This window comes from Antechinus flavipes, chromosome 3 (assembly GCF_016432865.1).
Source record: "Antechinus flavipes isolate AdamAnt ecotype Samford, QLD, Australia chromosome 3, AdamAnt_v2, whole genome shotgun sequence".
Lineage (NCBI taxonomy): Eukaryota > Metazoa > Chordata > Mammalia > Dasyuromorphia > Dasyuridae > Antechinus > Antechinus flavipes.
The window spans coordinates 414,214,626-414,234,675 of NC_067400.1; the positions used below are offsets into that span (position 1 = coordinate 414,214,626).

Genomic DNA, 20,050 nt, shown 5'->3' on the forward strand with positions numbered 1-20,050 from the left:
ATGGTCTAATAAAATTATTTATCACACATTATATAGTATTGTAGGGCTTACAAATGTTTTATGTATATAATACCCCACCTGAGCCAACCCCCTATTCAACTCACTATTTGGGGCCTGACAGTGAAGAGTTCAAAGAACTCTATATGTTTGTACTTTCAAAACTATAGCCTATGAGGCCCTCTGAGTGTGTTTACCTTGTTTTAGTCAGCCAGAGAACACAATCAGCTTTTTTTTTTAATTTATTGAAATGTTAGAGGAAGAACAGGCACAATAAAACATCTCCTTCTCAAGTTTAGGGTAGACTCCTACAATACACACTGTGTCGCTAGGAACAATGGACATTTACCAGCAACAAGGCACACATGTAGGGACTCCATATAGCCAAGGTATATGGGAAGAAGGGCAACCTGTGAGCAGAATTACTAATGTCACATTGTTCTGAATGACCTTGTTTTCACAGTCTTCCCTAGATGTTGCTTCAGTACTTGAATACTGACACTATACAGATATCTTGTAGCTATGTTGAAATTCTGGTCTAGGTTATTATTATGCTTTATTAGTTTTTCTCTCAGAGAGAGATGGAATACTTACCCAGGAATCATCAGGAACTTCCCTTATACTGACCCCAGTCCAGCATCATGTGGCATTCCCTGCTCAGCAACATCCTGGTTCCTAGTACCAAGTTCTTTCCTTTCACCAACAATTCAATTTGACTCCACAGTTAGAAACCAGTGTTCACATGGTTCTCTCACAAGATACCATTGCTGATAGATTGGAGAAGACAGAGAAATTTTCCTCTGCTTAGAGGTGCAAGAAAGTCTTTAAAAATTATTCCTTCATAATTGGCTCACTTCTCAACTTTTTTTCTTCTCAAAATTGACTGTTGGATTTTAGAGGCCACTATGGACTTGACTGAGCATTTAACCAGCCAGTCACTAAAAGTTCCCTGTGTTTCTCATTTGTCTTTATCCAATGCCCAATAATTCCAACAAGCTGACTGAGAAACTTCTTCATTCTTTGCTCTGACAAAAAAAATTTAATTCATTTTTAAAAATTGTGTGCTCCAAATTCTCGCTCATCCTTCTTCCTATTCCCTTTCTCTAAGACAGAAAGCAATTTTATATAGGTTATATTTATGTAATCATGCAAAACACATTTCCATATTAGTAATGTTGTGAAGGAAAACACAGACAAAAACCCACCAAAAAATGAAAAAGAGTATGCTTTGATTGCATTCAGATTTCATTAGTTCTTTCTCTGAGAAGGAATGGCATTTTTCATGATAAATCCTTCAGAATTGTCTTGGATCATTGTATTGCTGAGACTAAGTCATTCACATTTCATCATTTTACACTATTGCTATTATTGTATACATTGTTCTCCTGGTTCTGTTCACTTCAATCTGCTTCAGTTCGTGTAATTTTTTCTAGGTTTTTCTGAAATCATCCTGCTCATCATTTCTTATATCACAACAGTAATTCATCACAATTATGCATCACAAGTCATTCAGCCATTCCACAATTGATGGACATCTCTTCAATTTCTAATTCTTTGCCACCACAAAAAGAGCTTCTATAAATATTCTTGCACAAATAGGTCTTTTTCCCTTTTCGAAAAATTTATTTGGGCTCCACACCTAGTAGTAGTATAGTCAAGGGATATGCACAGTTTGAAATGCTCCATTTTTAAAATGGCATTTGGCAGTAGAAATTCATGGGATCTTTTCATAAGAGATGTTTTGTTTTGTTTTGTTTTTTAATAAAAACAGTTGTTACTGATAATGCATCCTTTAAATTGGATCAGTTCATTCTGCATCTGAACTCTTCACTTACAGGTCAGTCATTAATGAATATATACTTTACATGTATGCCTTTTAGGAAATGTAAGTACACTAGCAGAATAAAATGTGTAGAACTTTAGAATACTGCAACTAGAAGTTCAACTTGTCTGTTTTGTGGAGGGCAATGTACCAAACATTCTGATGACTCAGATTTTAGAAATAGCTCTTCCAGTTATTTCGTTTGCATTTGGGACATTTGGCTCCAAGCTGGATCCCCAAAGTCCAGCTGTTTTCGAGGAAAGATGTTTAAACATAAGCAAAAAAGTCACTTAGGTGAAGACTATCAAATGAATCCAAATCACCCTTTTATTAATGCAAAGTACCACCCAGAGAAGCCAAAACCAGATGTGCTCCCTGGGCACATACATATGTACATATCAGGACATGTCCTATACATATAAAGTAGATGTCTCCTCCCCACCCATTGAGTAGATGCAAAGCAACCACAAACAACTAATAATTCTCTTTATTAAATGCTTTTTTCTTTATGCTTTCCCCCTATCATCCCTATTCTGAATGAATGGGGAGAAGCATTTATAAAGTGTTAAACATCATGCTAAATATTGGGAACACAAATACAAGAACATTCTTGCCCTTAAGAATTTTGTTTTTAAGGGGGAGACAACACATAAAGAGATATGATGTCAAGGGAGGAGTGTGATACTTTGGAAAGTTACAGGAATAGTGAGTGAACCTATGGGGGAGTAGAATAATACATTCATTCCATATGATAAGATTAATTTGTTTATGGTTCCAGAACTGAAAAAAGAGGGTAAGAGTTACATGCACTGGCAAGATAGTCTATGAGAAGATGGCTGTAGAGCATAGAATAAAGTGAAGTAGAGCTAGGGCCCTCCCCAAATAGTGAAGCAGGCAAAGTATACAGCAATTAGGACAATAAGCTCCAGAATGTACCACCCCAACATCATCTCTCCTTTTTCTTAACTATTCCATTGGTCCTGGAGGGAAGAACCAGGAGAATTGGGCAGGAGATGCAAAGAGATGAATTTAGGTTTGAAATCAGGAAAAAAAATCCCAACAATTAGAACTGTTCAAAAGAAGAACTCCCTTGATAACTAGTGAGTTCCCCTTATTAGTGGTCTATAGATCTACAATCATTTTTTCCTCTATCTTAAAGTAAGGTTTCGTGTGTGTGTGTGTGTGTGTGTGTGTGTGTGTGTGTGTGTGTGTGTAGAACTAGAGGGCCACAGAGATCCCTTTCAACTGTAAAATTCTGTGATTCTATTCCCCAAACTCTTACAGGAGAGATGAAAGAAGAGAATGTTTCCTGCAGGTGTGGAAAGCATATCTAAAGTACAGGGCAAGTGTTCTGATTTCATGTCTTGCACATAATTCTTACCTTCTCCCTTCCCCTCCCCTAATAAATCTACTCCCATCACTTCCTTCATGGCCAGGATTTTAAGCTTACCTCCTTCAGAAACCCATCTTTAAATAGGCCCACTCCTATTCCATTTACTCTTTTCCATTCCCTTATTATTCTCATGCAATTTGCATTAAATCATTTTGTACTTTGGGACAGATTACTCTAAAGAGCTTCATGGAAATTCTTACAGTTTACAAACAAGAAATTCTAAGAGTCATGGCGCAAAGAATGTCATAAAGAAATGTACAATAGTAGAGAGATGGCCCATTTGGCAAGAATTAGAGGTGGGCATTCCATCTCTTCCAGCAACATATTCTTGATGCCAGGAGAACTCGAGGAATTTCCTCCAGGATGGGATAGACCCCAGTGGTGAACTTATGGAAAGACTTGGAGGAGTGCCACATGATAGACGGCATCAATGAGACTATATTCCTCACTTTTGGAAGGAGAGATCCTATCTTTGGAATCCTAAGTCCATCCAAATATTTGAGTATGGTTTATCTCCCTAACCAGATCACAAGTTCTTTGAGAGTCCATGCCCTATATTTCTTATGAACTCCCACCATCCTTTGCCTTCCAATCTAGTGCAGAGCTGTCACATATAGTCAGTATTTGACCAATGCTTACCGATGATTATCCCCTGTTACTTAGAGTTTTTAACTTGGCTACTACTTGGATAATATTTTAAGTGGAATGGGTTCCAATTTTAAACTTAGAATCCTAGAAATGATCATAATAACACTACTGTGCTGAATGCCAATTTTTTGCCTATATTATCTTTAATTATGACCCTCATAGGAATGAAAGAGGTAGGGAGATAGAGTTTGAAGCCCAAACACATTACACCCAAACCATTGCCTCGTAATAAATCCAACTAGCACTCCATTAACATCAGCATAGTACAGAGGAACCAAAAGTAAAGTTTATTGTGGATGTTGGCTACTGTCCATGGCTTTCACTAACATTTATTGGATCTTTTTTTCCATTAAAGAAAATAAAAGCAAAAAACCTCTTCATAGCCATTTGTAATATTTACTTTTTAAACAGTCATTTTTCTCAGAAAGCAGAATGTGTTTCCATAACCTCCCTTGCCCAGTGCACAGGAAACAGAAGGCAGTTTTTCCCCCCAGTAGTTCTACTGATCTCTTTTTTAAGCAAGATTTTAATAAATGCACACAATTTATAAGTGATACTTTCAAGCCCATCTCACAGAATTTAAAGCAATCCTGAATTTAATAGCAATCAACAGAATCAAGGCAAAGTGAAACTATTATAGGCAAACACACTGGAAAAGTAGAGTTTGAATTGATGCGGCATATTATTCATTTTGACAAGTGCAAACTCATATTAAAGATAGGAGGAATAGAGCCCGGGAACTGCATGGAAAGGTAATACAAATTTATTATTAACACAGAAACAAATCTGACTTTAAACCCAACATACCAACTGGTTTGCAAGAATAATAATAAGGCCCTGTGTTTTTGCCGTATTTACAGCAAAAGTGATCAAAAAAGACCCGACTTCACACTGAAATGTGTTCAGATTGCGCTGGTAATTCTGGGAGGGGAAAAATCTACCATATGAACTAAATGTGGGAGGAAATTTAGCCAAATAATACCAAAAACGAGCTGGAATGTTGAGGAGCATGGGAAATATGGTCTTCTTCCCTGACAGATGCTCCATGCAGATTGCGTGAGTTTGTGACACGGTCCCTATCAAGTAATGTTCTAAATGCTCATATCGTGAAGTAAATACACCCCCAGGAGATAAAGAATGAAATCATTTCACTAAAAGATTTCACTACTGAGGAGAGCAAAGCAAAGAGAGCTAATAAACCAGGAAAATCGAGGCTCCCACCTCTGACAGTAACTATGTATCAAGTCACCCAACCTTTCTCTGTCACAGTTTGCTCATCTATGAGACAAAGATAATAATACCCTCAGCACTCATATACTCATTTATAAGAGTCTGAGGAGGTAAGCAATGAGAAGTGCTTTGGCAAATGTTAAAGCATTTTATCAGTGTGAGCTATTATCATGGAGCAACTCAGATATGGGAAGAATCATCACATAGTGTCCAAGAGAGCTGACTGTGGTTCACTTGATTTCACAGACGTATTTATATAGAACTTCACTGTACTGTATGTGTGTTGACTCATTTTTCCTCACAACAATCCTCTAAGGTGCTGGGGTTGTTGAGTTAGGTTAGTCAGGATGGACTCCCCATGACCCCATATGCAATTTTCTTGGCAAAGATACTGGAGTGGTTTGCCACTTCCTTTTCCAGTTCATTTTACAAAGGAGGAAACTGAGGCACCTAGAGTTAAATGACTTGTCCAGGGTCACACACATAAATAAGTTTCTAAGGTTAGATTTGAATTCAAGTCTTCGTGATTACAAGCTCTATCTCTATCCACTGTACTACCAAACTGCTTGGTACCACGCCTTGATTTTCTGGGCTTCCAATTCACAAATGGGTAATTTTTGTGGCTTTCTGCCTTGTAACTAACCCTCTATTCCTCCATACCATATGGTCCAGACCTTTATTTTATCAGTATAGGTAACTTATAGTGGTGAAACTTCCTCCTTCAATTTAGGTGGGATCCTATCTATAATATAATTTTACAAAATTGCCTAGAGATAAGTGACATGAGCATCTGATTATAGTATGTGTCAGAAGTGGGACTTGAACCTTGACCTTGTACTCCAGCTAAGTAACACTACCTCTTTCCAAATCTTTTAAGGATGCTTATTAACAAACCATTGCAAAGCAGGAGGCTAATGACAATTGCTAAGCTAAACAAAAGCACAACTCTCTGCAGGAACTGGATTCATTCAAGCTCCCAAAAAAGCTTAGTCCTTGCTAGGGAAACCACTTCAGACAAACAAAGTTTCCTTCTACAGAGCTAAAGTTGATAGTTCATAATAACCATGACTGTCACAAGTAACCATTATTCTAATTCCACTACTCCTTCTAAATTAGTGTCAGGGTATGTAAACCCAAATTTATATTAGCATAAATATTGAGGAATGTTTGGAGCTGTGCTGTATTCTTGATTTATAGGAGGACAAAACAAAACAGATAAATCATTTTCTTTAAGTGCCAAGGCAATACATCTTTAAATAACCAGCCCCTCCATCCCAGTCTCTAATCTCTCCTTTACCCATATTTGTAATTCTCATTAGTAACCAATGAGAGTTATGCCCACTGGGGAAGAATAAAACTGAATGGATACCTTCCATTTCAAAGAAGATTTTTCAGAGCTGCATGAATAAAGAAGCTTTCTTTACTTAATTCCCCAGTAAAGCAACATGCCCTGTGGACAAAGGATACTGTGACTTCAGAGGCTCAGAACCTGTGGAAATGTCTGAGATTTCTTACTATCCTTTCTCTCAGGAAAAAAAAAAAGTCATGACCTTGAATATGCCTCTTTTATAGAAATATTACAAAGGAAAAAAAAGAACAAATCATATTAAGCTCCTTAGGAGCAAAGATATTTGGTTTTGGCTTTGTACCCCCACACCTGGCATGTTGCCTTGCCACAGTTATTGTTATCGAGTCATTTTTCAGTCATGTCTGATTCTCTGTGATGTCATTTGGGGTTTTCTTGGCAAAGACGTTAAAGTGATTTGTCATCTCCTTCTCCAGCTCATTTTACAGATTAGGCAATTGAGGCAAACAGGGTTAAGTGACTTGGCTAGAGTCACAGATAGTAACTGTTTGAATCTGGATTTGAAAGACTCATGAAAATGAGCCTTCTTCATTTTAAACCCAATATTTTATATACTTTACCACCTAGATGCCCTCTCCTTGCCATACTTAATATTTATTGAAAGCATCTATGATATAGTGGAAAATGTTGTGAATTTGGCAGCAGAAGCATTGAGTTAGAATCCTGATTCCAAATTATTACCTCTATAAGCCTGGATCACATTTTCCTCTCCTGTCTTTAAAGGAAGCTAGCTGAATTGGGTCTGTATCTCAAAGAGATAAAAGGGTCAGCATGTGCAAAAATACTTGTGGAAGCCCTTGTTGTAGTGGCAAACAACTGGAAACTGATCAGATACCCATCAGTTGGAGAATGGTTGAATAAATTATGGTATATGAATGTTATGGTTTTTTATTGTTGTATAGGAAATGATGAAGAGACTGATTTCTGAAAAACTGGGAAAACTGCTATGAACTTCTATGAACTGATGCTGAGTGAAGTGAGTAGAACCAAGAAAACACTGTACACAGCAGCAACAAGATTGTGTGATGATCATCTGTAATGGACTTGGCTCTTTTCAACAATGCCGTGATTCAAGGCAATTCCAATAAACTTGGAATGGAAAATTCCATCTACATCCAGAGAGAGAATTAGGAGACTTAAATTATTTTCACTTTTTGTTGTTGTTATTGTTATTTGCTTACTTTTTTCCTCATGTTTCTTTCTCTTTTGATCTATTTTTTTTTTCTTGTGCAGGATGATGAATATGGAGATATATTTAGAAGATATCTATAATCTATATAAGCTTGCTTAACTCTTAGGGAAGAGGAAGGGAGAAAAAGTTTGTAACACAATCTTACAAAAATGAATGTTGAAAGCTATCTTTATATGTATTTAGAAAATACATATAAAAAAGAGAAGGGAAAAAAAGGAAATTAGCTGACAAGATGAATAGAGAGCTGAAACTGGAGTTAGGAAGATCTGAATTCAAACTGACCTCACATTAGCACTCTGACCCTGGCAAGTCACCTAACCTCTTTCAGCCTCAGTTTCCTCAATTATAAAACAGAAGTAATAATAGCACTTAACTTGATCAAACATGATAATATTTATAAAGCTCTTACCACAGTACCTAGAACATAGTAGGATTTTGATAAATGCTCATTTCAGTGGATTCCCATCAGTTGGAGAATGACTGAATAAATTATGGTATATGAATGTTATGGAATATTATTGTTTTATAAGAAATAATCAGCAGGGTGATTTAAAAAAATTTTTTTTATAATAACTTTATATTGACAGAATCCATGCCAGGGTAATTTTTTTACAATATTATCCCTTGCACTCGCTTCTGTTCCAATTTTTCCCCTCCCTCCCTCCACCCCCTTCCCTAAATGGCAAGCAGTCCTATATATGTTAGATATGTTGCAGTATATCCTAGATACAATATATGTTTGCAGAAACGAACAGTTCTCTTGTTGCACAGGGAGAATTGGATTCAAAAGGTAAAAATAACCTGGGAACAAAAACAAAAATGCAAATAGTTTACATTCATTTCCCAGTGTTCTTTCTTTGGGTGTAGCTGCTTCTGTCCATCATTTATCAATTGAAACTGAGTTAGGTCTCTTTTTCAAAGAAATCCACTTCCATCAGAATATATCCTCATACAATATCGTTGTTGAAGTGTATAATGATCTCCTGGTTCTGCTCATTTCACTTAGCATCAGTTCATGTAAGTCTCTCCAAGCCTCTCTGTATTCATCTCAGCAGTGTGATTTTAGAGAAACCTGGAGAGACTTACATGAACTGATAAATGAAATAAGCAGAACCAGGAGATCATTATATATGGCAAAAACAAGATTATATGATGATCGATTCTGATGGACATGACTCTTTCCAACAATGAGATGATTGAGGCTAATTCCAAAGATCTTGTGATGAAGAGAGCCATCTGCACCCAGAGAAAAGACTATGGAAAATATGAATCACAACATAGAATTTTAACTCTTTTTGTTGTTTGTTTGCTTGCATTTTGTTTTCTTTCTAATTTTTTTTCCTTTTTGATCTTATTTTTATTGTGCAGCAAGATAATTGTATAAATATGTATACATATATTGGATTTGACATATATTTTAACATGTTTAACATATATTGGATTACTTGCCATCTAGAAGAGGGGGTGGGAGGAAGGAGGGGAAAATTTGGAACCCAAGGTTTTACAAGAGTCAATGTTGAAAAATTATCCATGCATATGTTTTGAAAATAAAATGCTTTAATAAAAAAAGTGACCAGGTAGAATTAAAAACTAACTCTAATCCAGAACTCCACCCCATATCCCATATGACCTTTACTTTTAGTTTTATTGATCATTTTTGTGTGTATTCCAAATATAAACATAGTTTGGTATTAGACTTATGTACATGCTTATATTTTTAAATACAAATTAAACTCAAAACAACTTGTAAATAAAAAAAAAGACAAATGCTAATTTCCTTCCTTTCTCTATAAAATCAAGGAGTTGGACCAATGGATTTAACTAATTCTCTTCCCATTCCATATCAGCTATGATTTTATGATCAAGGAATTGAATTGTTGGCTCCTCCAACAGAAACATGATTTTCACTTCTGCCAGGGTAAGTTTATTTTGTTTGAAGAATTGAAAAGTGGTATAAGTAGTTATCAGGGATATTGCCAGTTTGAGTATATCAGACAGAGCCAAGCCACTTTAAAAATCAATGAGATACAGAAGACCCATTTGTATTCTAAATGGATAGGCAACAAGTGAGGAAGTGGCTCTATGAAATCATAACCACTATGTGAGGGAGAAATCAGAAATAGTGGGAGGCTCATGATTTTTAAGTTGCTCAAACAATTCCATAGAAGGAATTTCTCAATACCATAAAAGGTGGTTCATTTTTTATTCCTTGGGCAAGTCCACATAACATTCTCAAAACTGAAAAGCATGTGTTATTTTCAATACAGTGAGTACTGCTTTACTCTCCTTTGGCCACAAAAATGCAACATACTCCATATGTGTGTTTGTGTATGTGTGCATATGAATGCACATACATGTGGGGGAGGCAGCTAATTCACACAGTGGATAGAGAGCTAGGGCTGGAATCAGGAAGACCTGAATTCAAATCCATTCTCAAATATTTACTACCTCGTGATCCTGAGCAAGCCATTAAACCCTGTATATACTCCTTCATACACATACACCACACATATACACAGTATACAATACACATATATACATGCATTTGTAATTCTCCAGTGGTCATATGGAGTATAATATCCATTTGGTGTCCTTCAAAGTCTCCTGTATAGCAGGTATATATAGCAGGTGCTATCATTGACAATTTGGATCAACTAGGAAACAAGGTAATATTTTTAATCATGTAAAGACCAAAACCATAATTTCCCAAGTTTTCCCATGCTGTTTTGAGAATTTAAAATATAACATGGCTTCTTAAACTTTTTAAACCCATGACCTCTTTTTGCATGAGAAATTTTTTACAGAATCCCAGATATATACGTATATACATATACATTTATATATATAATAAATATACAAATCAAACATTTACTGATAATAAATCATAATTTCATGACTTCCACATTCAGTTATGAGACCCCCCTATGGATTTGTGAGCCACAGTTAAAGAAGCTGAGATATATAATACATGTCATGCTACATTTAACTCAGTTAAGACATGCTTATGTGCACTCAATAATATGTTGCTCTACACATAGCATAATTTTATTGCATAGAAGAAGACTATATGGAGGAGAGAATTAATAAACAAATTATTTAAATCCAAAAGAAAAATAGTTTGTGATCATATTTCTCGCAAGCACTAAATCTGCTTTTAAGTAAGCACTCCCCTGTTGCCAGATATCTTCTTCTTCCTACATACACAGCATGGACTCACCATTTAGAATGTTGTTTCTTCAAGAGACTGTAACCTATGAACTCTCTTCTTATCCAGCCTTTAGGAGTAATTCTTTTCACTTACATGATTGAGTAACTAATGAAATGTTTATACATGCTATTTACAAGGCAGCTATAGCTCTATCACTGAAATCTTTGACCCCATTTCCCTTTTCTATGACTATCTTAACACCTTCTCTAGCGTTGTATGTTTGGATTAGACTTGTTCTCTAAGGCCTTCCCTCCTTCAAACTATATGCAAAATTTACTTCTTCTGGTTTGATATAAACATGAAAACTCTTCCTCTATTGGTTATCTCTAATTAACCCTGTCTATAGTTTGTACATAATTGTTTTCATGTTGTAGCTTTCTTCTGCTTTTCTTTGTATCCCCAATGCTTAGTACATAGTAGGTACTTAATAAATATTTATACACTGACTCTTGCTCACACTCCTATCATCTCTGTAACAGCATCCTAACTGCTTTCTCTGTTTCCAGTCTCTTTCTCTTCCCAAACCATAAGAACAAAGCGATGTTCTTAAAATACAGCCCTGGTTATGTCACCTTTTGGCTCAAGAAACTTTAGTGTCTTCCTTTGGCCTTTAGGATAAAATATAAACAAGTTTGTTTAGCATTAAACCTATTCCCAACTTAGGATAATCCAACCTACCTTCCTAGATCAGTTGTGCATTACTCTCCCTGACATACTCTTTCTAGCAAGCACAAGGGTTCACTCAATGTTTCCCAACACTCAAGCCCCCAGTCATCTTTGCTTTTGTACAACATACCTGCACACTCACCCTCCTGAGTCCATCTGAGCTGGTCTTATGTTTAAGTACCATTTCCTACAAGAAGCTACTCCTGTATCATTATCTCTCTCCATCTCTCATATTTTCTTCCCTTTCTCCCTTCTTTCTCCCTCCTTCTTTCCCTCCTTCTTTCTCTCCCTTTCTCCCCCCCCCCCCGTCTTTTCTCTTTCTCTCTCTAATTCTATCTGTTGGTTGGTCTGTCTGTCTACCTGTCTCTCTTCTCTCTGTCTTCCCTGTGTTTGTATCTGTGTCTCTCTGTCTCTGTCTGTCTCTCTATGTCGTCTCTGTCTGTCTCTCTCTCTCTCTCTCTCTCTCTCTCTCTCTCTCTCTCTCTCTCTCACACACACACACACACACACACACACTATCTGTTTGTCTGTCTTTCTCTGCTTCTGCCTCTGTCTCTATTACTGTCTGTCTCTGTCTCTGCCCTACTTTTCCCCTCTCTCCACTTTTTTCATTCAGTCTCCCTCTTTCTTTCCCTGCTTATCTCTACTTTATGAGTGCTTTTTGGGCCCTGAAAAAAAAAAAGTTTATTTATTTTGTATATACAGAGTGTCCCAAAAGTTGTTGGGCAATTTAAATTATACTGCTTTTGGGAACACTGTATTTTGTGGATTTTATGTGTGTCCATTTGTTTCTCCTGTTAGTTAGCTCTCTCATTCCTCAATTTTCTTTGTACTATATTTGTACACTATATTTAGACTTTTGTGTTCTTATTTGTGTACTATACCTGTAGATTTGGGGGATTCCCTGAAATTTGTGTTGTTTTTTTTTTTTTATTTCTATGCCTATGGTTTTTACTGCTTATTAGTTCTTTCTCCTTCCTCAGTTTTCCTTGTACATTGCTTTTTTTGTCTTCATGATGTCTTCCCCCACTTCCTATTAGATCAGTATACCAAGTACCTGTGTATGTCGAGTTTTTTTTTTTTTTTTTTTTTTTTGGCAAAGATCCTGGAGTGGTTTGCCATTTTCTTTTCCAGGTCATTTTACAGATGAGGAAACTGAGGCAAAAAGGGTTAAGTGACTTGTCAAGGTCACACAGGTAGTAAGTATCTGAGGTTATATTTGAATGCAGGAAAATGAGTCTTCCTGACTCTAGGCCTAGCACTCCAGCCACTGTGTAAATCTTCTTGATTCTACTGTACCACTTGCCTGCCCTAGAGTCAGATTACATAATAGGAACTTAATTATATCATTGAATTGGATTGAACTGAACAGAACTGAACTGAAAGGTGAAAAAATTGGGGAATCGATCAGAAGATATGGGTTCAAATTCTAATTCTCCTACTTTTTCCCTGGATAGTCAAGTAAGTCACTGAATTTCTGGACCTCAGTTTTCTGATCTATAGGTGCTTAGAGTAGATCTAAGGTTCTTAATGCTTTTATTTGTCATAGATCCCTTCATCTGTCTGACAAAGGTTGTGGACTCCTTCCAAGAAGAATATTTTAAAGTAAAATAAAATTCAGGATTATTACAAAAGAAATCCATTCTACTGAAATAAAGATATAACTTGTTTGCATATCCAAGTTCACAGACTCCCTGAAATCTGTCTACAAGGGTAGAAAGATATCCTCAAAAGATCTGGATTAAGAGTATCTATAAGAGGGTCATGAGATGACACATTGGATAGAGCACTTGCTCTGGAGTCCAGAGGTCCTGAATTCAAATCTGACCTCAGACACAACACGCCTGGGCAAGTTACTTAACCCCAATTGCCTCTCAAAAAAACCAAAAACCACCACAATAAAAAGAGTTCATAAGAGATGGTCTCTCTTGTAATGGGCTGAGGCTTGAGTTGATGCACTGAGGTCCCAAGCACATGAGGCTAAATAGTAATTGGACCATACTCTATTAATATATAAGCTTGGAGAAAGAATGGCCCCCACTCACTCTTTGTGCAAGTCCTGATGTGTTGTATAGGAAATGACGATTTTGGTGGGTGGAGGCAGGGGAGTGGAAAAGGAAGGGGAGGAGAGGCTTTTGGGATTGCCATTGCCACGGTTGGCTCGGCTCGCGTCGCTCTCTCTTAGCTGGCTTCCTGTCGCAACTGCCTATATTTGCTATCGCAATCTTTCTTGCCTATATTTGCTATCGCAATCTTTATTCACCTCTTCACTTCAATAAATATTGAAGATTTTTCCCTTAACCTGAATTCCTGACTCCGGCTGATTTTAAATACGCAGTCATTACACTCTCTATAGTGCAAAGCACCATACAAGTGATAGAAGATTTAGAAGTAGAATGAAGTGTAATGATCATGTAGTTTAATGTCTTTGTTTTACAGAAGAGACTCAAAGTCTCCCAGAAAGTAACAAAGTCAGGATTTACAATCATGTCTTCTGACTCTAGGGCAGGCAAGTGGTACAGTAGAATCAAGAAGATTTACATTCAAATCTGACCTCAGACACCTACCAATTGTGTGACCACAATTATGTGAACTGGGCAAATCACTTGATACTTTTTGCCTCAGTTTCCTCATCTGTAAAATAAGCTGGAGAAGAAAATTGAAAACCATTCCAATATCTTTACCAAGAAACACCAAATTAGGTCACAGAGACTCAGACACAACTAAAAGACAACAGATTAATAACAATGTTTGACCCTAGATTTTGTGGTTTTTCTACTATAACAATAAATTCATGTACCTTCTACTCTTCTATCTCATTTCCTTATTGGAATTTCTTATTAAGTGATAGCTAGTAAATGTTTAACAAACAGCTTTCAAAAAAACACATGCCTCTAAAGTTAAATCTGTATTAACATTTTTCCATCTTCTTCTTAAGACTAAATAATCCAACAAAACAATAAATCAAGTCTTGATTTGTAGTTTTACAGATTTCAGAAGCAAGAGTACATTGAATATTTAATAATTAGCTCCCAAGAATTGATGTGAGTAGATTGTAATATATCACTGATCTCATTCTTTATTTCGGTAAAAAAAAAAAAAACCTGGTCAAAAAGATCCTTTGCCTCTTTGAGGTTCTCTTACCTAACATGATTACAAAGCTTTTTGTGATTATTAAAATATGACAGGTAGTTAGTCTCATGAATATTTGGCCTTTTAAGCCATACAGATGCAATGCAAACCCCAACCTTTCTTGTGGTTCAATCATTAATTGATTTTATTAACTAATAAGCAAATTGAAGTGCGAGAATGCTGCCTGCTAAGCAAAGCTACAATATATCTAGCTATTCTTTTGGGAAAGGGATGAGAGTGCTCACTAATGGATCCCAAGAAAAAAATGGTCATTCAATGTTAACAGTATCAATTCTTTCCATAATCTACAGATACCCCTCCCTGAAACTGGACTAAACTCTAGGGAAGCTATATTACTACATGTTTTCCGATTATGGCTTCCTATACTTTCACTCAGGATATATGGAAGGAAAATCTTTATCTTCTCTATGGGGAAAGAAGTGGTAGGGCAGAAGAGAGCATTGGATAAAATAAAATCATAGAATTTTACTTTCTAGCCATCTCCATACCATAACTTCTGATTCTAACTCCTCACCTCTGACCTGAAACTCAAACTCCCACTTCTGGGACCCCTGAGCACCCAGGCTCTTGATTTGTGAGCATTCATCTTAGATTACCTGGCCCCTGTCGCACCAAGGCACTGTCCAGTTGTTTCCATGACCATTAAATACAAGCTCCTTGAGAGCAGGTTCTGTATCATTTGTTTTTATTTGTATCACCTGCACTTAGCACAGTGCCTGGCACATAGTAAGTGCCTAACAGTTGCTTTTCCATTTGTTTATAGAATTTTAGAGCTAGAAGGTTCAACCTTTTTTTTTTTTTTTTTAACAGTTGAATGATGCTGGAAGCAAAGAGATGCAAAATAATTTTTCTCAAGGTCACACAGCTAGATAAATAGTACCAGAGCTAGAACCAGAATTCAAGTCTCTTTATGTCTTTGAATTGCACCAAAAAGCCTCCAAAAGTTCACCAGAGAATAGCAGGAAACAAATGTGCACGTACTCTTTCTGTTGAGAAGACTTCTAAGCGAGAAAAACCGAGTCTGAAAGATTATGGACATCAATAGTCTCCTGCCATTGCAACCAATCATTATTTTTCATCCACTTCTTCTAACTTGTGCAGAGAGGCCTAGGCAACATCTTTATAAATCTGAGAAAGAAATGAAAATGAAAAAGAAATGTGACTCTTACATTCTTTCATTTTAACCTTTCTCTAACTCTCTTCTTCTCTCAGGAGACCACAGTCCTGAGCATCCATACAGAAGAATTCAATCTTGCCAAATTATGATTCTTTTCTGGCCTGAGTTTAAGGGTTTCGGTCTGGGTAATAACTGAATCTTTTCTCTTAAAGTGACAAAGATTAGCCACCAGGTGCTCTTGAAAATATTCATCAACGTCTGATACATGCAGAATGTTACTTAACATTCAGCTCTGTATAATGCTGCCTTTTCTTGAATCTTGCCATTTGATTAAATGGCGTTGGTATTAAAGAAATATAAACAATGTTCCCTGAAAAACCCATAGATATAAGATAGATATTGATTCATTTTGAGAGTAATAGCAGGCAGCCAGAATACTTCTATGAAATTATCAAATTTGGGCTAGAAAGCCTTAAAGAATGAGGGCTGGGGGAATTTATTGTACAATCAACATATTGTACCTTTGCCATAGCAGAGGGAATGTGGGGAGCTGTTGTGACTGAAAACATCGATGTAAATGTTATTATGCTGTGCTAGTTCTCAGTCATTTGGGCTGTTGACATCTCTTAGTTCTAGACAATCAGCAGCAGCAGAGAAAGCTGGCTGTCTGTTCGCTTGCCAATGTCATACAATCCCATTGCCTGCTGTCCACGTAAATCACTAAATGAATTGTTGTGTGAAATCATTCTTACACCCTTTGGTGAATTTGCAGTGTGATAGCTCATACTGAAAATATGTCGGATATCCTCTGACCATATTTACACTCCCAGCAATCCATATGAATTGTCCCTGAGCTCCGCCATTGAAATACTTATTCTCCACCGAACTCACACATCTGTTTTTCAGAGCCATTCTCACTCATGTGGCAACGACCTTAATCACTTTCTTTTAGTTTCTCTTCAGGAATTGGCATAGAGACCGAACCTGGGTTTCATCAGATATAGGCAATTTTCTCGTGAGGAAATTCCATCTACCAAAGAAGGCTCATACCTTCTCTGAAATTTTCAGAGGTAGCGAATTGCCTATAGCAAGAGAGAATAAATGAGGCACACCTTGAACCCATAGCTCCCTGCTTCTAGACTGACTCTTCACTTCACCTGCTGCCTCTCTTCTGTCTAATTGCTAAATGTGCATCAATTCTTTCCATAATCTACAGCACCCCTCCCTGAAACTAGACTAAACTCTAGGGAAGCTATATTACTATAGTGGAACACCCTGAAATGGAAAGGTGGAACATCCTGAATAGATCCCACTTTTGTTTGACTTTAGAAAATCTTACTAGGTGTCAACTCCTATGAGAAAGAAGCCTTTCCTGCTCATCCAGGTTGTTTGTGCTGCCTGCTCCTCAAATAATTATGTTTATCTGTTTAATTGTTTATCTCCCCAATAAACTATAAACTCCTGGAGGGCATTTTTGTCTTTGTATTTCCTACATCCAGCACAGTAAGCATGTAAATGTTTGTTGGATTAGATTGAATTGGAGCAGGAATCTAATTTGTAAAATTGGAGAAATAATCTTTGCAGTTGCAGATTATGATAGTAATAATAGTAATAGATATAATACCAGAAACATCCTTTATCTTGAAAGAAAAAAAGGAGAACTAATTTCATCCCAAATCTGAAAGTAAACAAACATCCTATTTTTGAGGACTTCCTCTATTTTCTAAAGTAAACCTGTATAACCTCAAGTTTGTTGAAATCAAATTTCTAAAGGAAATCCACTATAATGAGTTAGCAGCTATGGTGTGAGTTTCTCTTTGCAGATGAATGATAGTTTTGTTTATATTGTACATATTTGGAAACATTCAAATTATTGGCTGATTTTCCTCCCCTTTTTGAACTGAGTATTGAGCTTCTCTCTGAATACTTGGTCCACTCAAGGGGAAAAAAGAGATCAGACATTCTAATTTTATAAATTAAACTGTGTATCACTCTAGAATTAATGCTAGATACATGGGAGTAAACGAATTTTGCTCATAATTTTCTCATTACAAGTACAGTCATACATTAACCATTGTCCTTCTTAGAAAAATACAATGTGCCACCAATACCCAGAAAAACAACCGGACTTGGAGAGGGAAATTCAATGGCATTAGAATTGCCTAACAGCCCAACAAAAGCCAGGAAATTCAAAGTTAAGTTTTACACTCCCTCCTCAATTCCACACTATTGTGAGATAGAAATAAAAGGCACAATGCTTTAAGTTGCGGATGCTATGTCAGCACAGAGGGAATTTCCAGGCTTTTATTGACTTGTGTCATAACCTTAACATTCTCTAAACAAGGGATTTGACTTAACACCTGGCTTCTTTAGAAGAGAAATGTCTTTTGGAAATCACAGACTAAGAAAATCCAAGGAGATTTCCCAGTCTCTTAGGTGTGTATAGTACATCATTACGGAGAAGAGGAAATAGATAATGTTATTATAGAGATTACAGCATTCTGGCCTCTTGGGTAAATATATAATTACAACAAAGAAATACTATTTACTTATGAGACTGGAAGAGACTCCTGAGTCATTTGGTCCACCAGCTAATTATTACTGCACATTCTCTGATATACAACACTGCATTGGGGGAATAAAAATACTGCTCAGTGGTACTTTAAAGTGGCTAATAGTTTAATATCTCTTTTTCTAACCCCATGCCAAATGCTGTGATATGCAGCAAGCCCCTTTGGAATAAGCCATGCCTGCCATTCTAGCCAACTCATGGAAAATTGGAGCAAAATCCTAAGGTTGTATAAAAATACACATAATTTCATTACAAGGCAAGACATTTGGAGTTTTTTCAACCTGATGTTTCAAATAAATATCATTACAGAAGTTAAATTAGTAGCTTAATGAAGCTCAGTTTCATTAATTCAACTCAATAAGCATTTTTTAAGCACCAGGAACTAGGATCACAAAGACAAAAATAGGAAATAGTGAGTGCTCCTGAGGGACTTATTTTAGGCTGGAAGGAACTGATTTGTATGCAGAGAAATAAATGCAAAATTAAATGTGGAGTCATCTTAGGTGTGGGTGTAGAATACCAATGCTTAATAAATGTATTTGAAAGATAGGCTGGAAAGCAGCAGAGTTCAGTCCATTCAGGTCAAAAAGTTCCCTTCCCATAGAGAGAGTTCTCAAATTTCACAGGTAGCTATCTGAAAAGTCCTTATGAAGTGAACCTTGGGAAAACACCACTTTTACCCTGAATCCAATTATCATAGGTGCATTTTAAATTAGTTAAGCAATACTAGTGATAGAGAAGACAATGGGAAGGGCTAAATCCAGATGATAGAAAAGGGACAGAGTGGAAATTGAAGCTCCAATTCCCAAAGAAATATAACAAACTGGCAGTGTTGAATGTTGGGCAATGGCAATGAAAAAGGAATATTGTATAAAAGTCCTGTGCTAGGAATTTTACATTCCAAAGTAATAAAAAATTTGAAATTTTATCAGACAGGATTGGTTTTAACCATAATCTACATACGATATTTTCCTTTTCTGAGAAATGTTTACTGATAAAGATTTGATGTCTAAAGTGCTAATTCAGATATTTTAAGGGCATGCTATCTGGTCCTCCAAATTTGATGGATCAATGACTTTACTATTTAGGGAGTTGGGGGCAGGGGATTTTGCAAATGCACTCCAAGGGCTGGCAGTGAAAACTCTTACAACTGACAGACTTTTCAATAAGCCAGATAAACTGTCTCTGTAGCCACATTTATATCTCAGTTACCTCAGATTGCTAACAAAGAGAATAGAGAGGAATTATGGCAGAATGAGGACAGTCCCCCCCCCTTAACCCATCAATACCATTTCCAGTAATAATTTTGAATATTTCTGACACATAAATGCAACAGAATCAAGAAAAGACAATGAAAAAGATTCAATTTCATAAGTATGCAAGTACAAGGGAAACCTTTGGTTCAGACATTGGGGTACCACATCTATGTTCATATCACTCATTTTGATAACAAAGTGCTCTATGGGGAAAAAAAATTCCACTATCTGGTCTTTAAAAAGACATAGTGTGAATATTGTTATTTATATGTATTCTTGTTAGTTTTGCAACTAAAATGACTTTTTACACATTTTTTTTCTTCTTGTCCCTTAAAAATGTGTGTGTACTTACTTATTGGAGACACTGCTTTGAAAAAGAAAAGTATTGCAAAATTCAAAAAATTTGATTTTTTTAATCAAATTTTTATTG

At 36.4% G+C, this 20,050-nt stretch overlaps 1 protein-coding gene across 1 annotated transcript in view; it reads left to right on the forward strand.

Annotated features, from left to right (window-relative positions):
- Positions 1–334: 334 nt before the first annotated feature.
- Positions 335–20,050, forward strand: part of LOC127557293 (ferritin light chain-like) — a 38,994-nt gene continuing 19,278 nt past the window's right edge. Inside the window, 1 exon segment of the mRNA XM_051990665.1 lies at positions 335–386. Within this exon segment, the coding sequence (XP_051846625.1) occupies positions 335–386 (52 nt within the window).